Raw genomic sequence first — 5,614 nt, forward strand, 5'->3', positions numbered from 1 at the left:
TTCCGAATAGCGGTACAGTTGTTTAATGACAGCGTTTTACACAAAAATAAAACGCTAATTAAATAACTTACCCTATTCGGAACCTAAAGTTTTAATCCTGCCTGGTGTAAATATGTATAATTTTGAGACAATGAGTTGGAAATTTGTTTTTGCGACAACCGCCAAAAAGCAAACTGCTGTGGTGGGAGTGTGGGAGAGAGAGGGACGTATATGCTAGAAAAGGACAATACGACCGACAACAGTGTTGCCACTCTCAATATTATTATTAGGTTCCGAATAGGGTAAGTTATTTAATTAGCGTTTTATTTTTGTGTAAAACGCTGTCATAAAACGGGACTTAAAACGCTTAAAACTTAATTACACGCGATTAAGCTTTATAATTAATATTTGCTTCCAACTGTCTTTATCAATATTCATAAAATATATGGAGGGTAGGTACGTCTACCCACCATAATAAAAAAATATATTTGTCAATGACTCTGTCCAACTGCTGTGGTTAAATTTCATAACGAAAATTTTATTTATTAAATCTGTAAATAATAAATACAACGTAGCGGTACAACCACTTAAGACTGTAAGTCTGTACCTACATAGATTACAGCAATGCACATAGAAAATATGCTAAATGCGGAGCAACGGCTGTTGAAGCAGCCAGAGTGAAATTTATACAGCTTTAGTGGGTTCAGAAGGAACCGAGTCATAACGCATCTGGAAAGCGTATTAATTAACCGTGAAGAAATGTATGAATGAATACAAGTTAGAAATCTGTGTAAAATGCCGTGTGTAAAGTGTAGTGTATCTGTGTGTAAAGTGTAATAGGTAGGCATGCCTAATGTTATTTGTATAATACTGAAAACTTTGTGAATGCGCTTTATTAATGTCTATTTTTATTAAGTTGTCAGGGTTTAATTTTCAGTGTATATTTCTATATGTAAAACATAATACAATGTTATAAACATAAATATGCCTTTTATTTAAATCAATAGATAATACCACAAACAAGGGGTAATATTTGCATCTTTCATATATTTCGTGATATGAAGATAACAAATATGTTTATCAACATAATTACTATATACCTATAATACCAATATCCGCCAGGCTAAACCGGTTGTCAAATTTAGTTCCATTGGTACACATTGAGGGCGCCAGTAGTATAAACGTATAAACGGTTGGGGACATTTTTTTGTATGGAGTTACCGTTCTTCTCCTAGTGAGTATTATATTCTTTGGTACATGTGCACATATGTTTCCGATTCAGGTCACAAGATGGCAGACCCTCCAACGCGCACGTCCCCTTGACATTTGTAAGGAGTATTACTGCCATCTCACTGCAATGCTGCAATGTTCTGCCGCCAGCTAAGGCCGCCAGGCACTAATTTGTTTAGTAAACCATAGAGTAACTTATACATAATAGGCCTAAAACAGTTTTTTGATAAGTTTTCACTATGACATTGATGCACCAAGGCGGTTTGTTTACAGGTGGTCTACCGCGAAATGCGAAAATCGAAATTTCTTTATCTGCCTCTCTATCGATCGAATAAGCAAGAGTGATTGAAAGGCAGAAACCGAACTTTCGACTATCGTGTTTCACGGTAGACCATGTGATTAACCTAGTGACTATCTAGTGACGCTTGATGTGTCATTGATGATGTCAATGAGGTTTGTTTACATATGTGCTATTATAGTGGTGATACCTACGCAGAGCTTTGCGTAATATTCCCTAAAAAAGAAATTAAGAATGCTTAAAAACGTATTGCTCTCTCTGCTCTTAATATATCCAAAGTGTACGACATCATCTAAACCATACAGCAAACGTCCGCAAGAAATGTGGCTCATCGAGTGTCAATTAGGAATTGTAAAAGACGCGGACTGTCCCGTGGACGGAGGCTGGTCGAGCTGGTCGCCCTGGTCCCCGTGCCGCGGTCCCTGCGACGGCATGGGCGTCCAGACCCGCACCAGGCAATGCGACAACCCGCCCCCCTCCAACGACGGCACTCCTTGTTTGGGCCACGACGAAGAAACTGCATCCTGCTTTCTCACCGATTGCACCGTGGATGACTACAGAGCCCTCGCTTACGGCAACTGGCCTCGCATCGAAGCCATGCGTGACCTTGAAGTCGTCCCCGCAATCATGGAAAGTTGCTTGCAAAGGGACTGCCCGTACGAAGCCATCGAGGCCGCCCTCGCAGAAGACGAAACTTGGGGTCTAAACCCGGAAGCCGTGTGGAACGCTCTCCAATGCGTCAAACACAATATGGGATGTCTAGTGACCGGGGAATGGGGCGCTTGGGGCGAGTGGTCCTCGTGCAATGCTCGATGTGGGAAAGGCAAACGCTACAGGCTCCGACGCTGCGACTCTCCTCCACCCTCGACAGCGAGACACATATGCACGGGTTATCCTCTAGAGTATCAGAAATGCGAAGGCGATCAGTGCGCTATAGAGGCACACGTCATGTACAAAGTCGGCGCATTGTGGGGAGAATGGCAGTCGTGGACGCTCTGCTCGGAGACCTGCGGGCCCGGGGTGAGGAGACGCCGAAGAATTTGCGAAGAGAAAAGCAGGCCGCAGATCGCCGGTACGTGGGGAACGCAGTGCCAGGGACAGTATGAAGAACTACAAGTCTGTAATAACGAGAAGTGTGTGCTTGACGGCGGGTGGTCCGGCTGGGGCATCTGGGGGCCTTGCTCGCGGACCTGCGGCGCCGGCCGACGGATCCGCTACCGGACGTGCACTCGGCCTGTGCCCGCTGGCGGCGGCGCGCCTTGCCAAGGGCCCAAATCAGACATAAAGTCCTGTCACCTCAGACCCTGCACCACTTTTACACATGTCATCGCCGCCCTAAACGGAGACTCCTTCCTCAACTACAATTTCATGAAAAAACGCTCAACTTTTTTCCATTTATACATAAGATTCTTACCGCTGTACCCTTATGGTACTCTGGTGCGACGCGGCGAGGTACGGGACCCTTTACTGAGACTAAGCCTTCAAAAGGGGCTAGTTTGTCTAGATGTGAATGAACTTACGAAAACATGTAACTTGCATAGATTATGTTCCCCGTCGACTATAGAACCGGCAGTTTGGCACAACGTCTTAGTTACTATAACTAACAACGGGGTATCGTTAAGACTGGATGACGCTCATAATCCTATCACAAGCACTTTCCCTTGCTACCCAGAGTTAGCTAATGATAATATGAATATTTTTATAGGTGAAAAATTACATGGAGAAATTCAAGAAATCGTAGTGAATTTTATTCCGATGGGCTTGAGTCGACCCGAGCATTCTCGATCGGATTTTTATCCCGTCTCGGTTAGTAACGTGGTTTTTGAACAAGGCAACATCGAGGAAGGTTTTCTGACCCTTGATTCCGATTATTATTTGAGACTGCCGTGTTTCGAAAACCCGGTTGCATGGCAGTTGGAGCTAACAGTGAAACCTAAAGGAGATTCAGGAACTTTGGTTTTCTTGCGAGATGGAGATATAAATAGCTGGTTACATTTATCTCTTCAGAACATGAGACTGAAGTTACAGGTTAGTTTATATGGGTCTCTAACAGAAAGCTCCGGATCTGTGAATTACTATCCTGACGACTGGCTGGACATAATTGTAATAAAGAAAAGATATACTTCGTCAGTGGAAACGTCAATAAATGCTGGTGAACGCATATACGCTGTTTTAGAAAGGAAAATTAGATTTCAAAGGAAAGTCGAAACATGTAATTTAGGAAGCTTTTTCAAAAAAAGTGAGACGAGTACAAGCCCAATTCCCGAAGCAGCAAATTATTCCGAAGAAGACCTTAACAAACAAAGCGAAGATGTAACATTGCCCCTTTGCGACGACGAATTCTTTGTAGGAAGCATACCTTATGAATACAAATCAGTCGTTAATGATGCCGTATCTTTTTCAGGCATCGTAGCTCTGATTGTTGTAAATGGGGAAATGCAAGATTTGCACAAGCTTAGTATGGAGAGAAGCAAGGGAGAGGGGGCGCAGCTGGCCTCACGGACTGCGAGCGTCTCGGGCTTATACCATGAAGTCGCTTGGGGATTCTCCAACCGGCTAAATCTGACATGTCTACACGCACGAATGGGCTTGCCGCTTAATATAGCACACTGGCTGTACCTAGACACAATTATTCACAATAAAATCAATACTAAAACAGCTCGGTCTATTGACGACGGTAGAGTACTAAGACTTGTAGCGTCAGCCGAGAATGAGCAGCTCTTGAGAGGTTTCTATACATGCCGCTCGCACACCAAGCGATCGACACAAAACATAGTCACATATGGCGTCCTAGGAAAGGTTCCAGAAAGACTTTCATCTCCAAGCATTGTGACAGTCATTGCTTTAGTGACAACTTTGATGCTTATAATAGCAACTTTAGGATGGATGTTTGTGGAAGCTTTAGAAGACATTAAGCATGGGTACGGATATTATCGGGACCGGCATCTAACTCCTGAGGAAGAAGCGGAGGCTATATGCGATTATATAGACCAGAATATCCACCTAATCGGGTCAGAGAGCGCAGCGGAGATAGCTAAAGCCAGAGCGAGACAAAAAGCGAAAAAGAAGCAGAAAGCGAGAAGCAAAGAAAGCGTGGCAGCTCAAGAACCTCAAGGTATGATGGAGGAAGACCTAGATAGCAGTTCTAGTAACCTCGTGTCAATGCCAGCTATCGAAAGTTGCGAAGACCATTACGTGAATTTGTTTAAATGTGAACCTTGCTACGTCAGCTCTCCAAAACACGGCTCCAACATCAGTGCTAGGCCTTACTTGACGTCTTCCTCAACCGATACGTTGAGCCCAAGGGTGCTATGCTCCAGGTTATTGATGTCGAGAGGCATCAGGTCGAAGAGGATTAGGAAAAGAGTGATCAGTTCTAGTATGCAGAACTCAAAATTGTTGACGATCAAGTCCTCGACTTTAGTGGATCTGTCCCCTGCGAGAAAGGTGCTGGAGAGGTTTTATAAACTCAAGAATAATGTTTGATAATACAGATGCAAAAACACAAAAAAAAGAATGAAAGATAATGCAATGCAACTCAAGATTCCATTTTTCGAACCACTCGCAACGCTCGTAGTTCAAATTTGGAATCTTTTAGTAATAGTGTCCCGTTTTTAGCCTTTGGGTACGGAATCCTAAAAAAACATGCTATATGTTGTTGAAAGAGCATTAGGTATAAGATGTAACAATTACTTATTTGCTTTTTTTTCGTAGAACATCAAACACCTTAATGAGTCTTAAACCTTACAACATCTAAATCACATTCAAATGATCTAATGCCTATAGTTGCCTCCAAAATCTCGCGAACTAAATTGACAGGTCAATGTGCACAAATGATACCACAGTTTGGCCAGTGCTGTTCATATCGATATTTTCAAAAAGTTTGAATTAGAGAATATCGCGATAATTAACCGCTAGTGGCGCTACTGTTGCGCTGTCGGTTAAAATGCATGTTTAAGTTATTTTACAAAATAAATTAATGTTACTTGGTATTTCGAAAATTGTGCAATTTTATACAAGGATATTGTAATTGTAATGTACTTAAACATATTGTAATTAAATAAATATTTTATAAATAAATAAATAAATATTATAGGACATTCTTAC

At 42.3% G+C, this 5,614-nt stretch overlaps 1 protein-coding gene across 1 annotated transcript; it reads left to right on the top strand.

The window, feature by feature from the left end:
• Window positions 1–1,741: 1,741 nt before the first annotated feature.
• On the top strand, window positions 1,742–5,246 carry LOC134679285 (uncharacterized). The gene has a single exon (XM_063538183.1). It carries the CDS (start codon window positions 1,742–1,744, stop codon window positions 4,991–4,993), a length of 3,252 nt encoding a protein of 1,083 aa, XP_063394253.1. The 3' UTR covers window positions 4,994–5,246.
• The last annotated feature ends 368 nt before the right edge of the window (window positions 5,247–5,614 follow it).

Source organism: Cydia fagiglandana, chromosome Z (genome assembly GCF_963556715.1).
Source record: "Cydia fagiglandana chromosome Z, ilCydFagi1.1, whole genome shotgun sequence".
In the NCBI taxonomy this organism is placed as follows: Eukaryota; Metazoa; Arthropoda; class Insecta; order Lepidoptera; family Tortricidae; genus Cydia; species Cydia fagiglandana.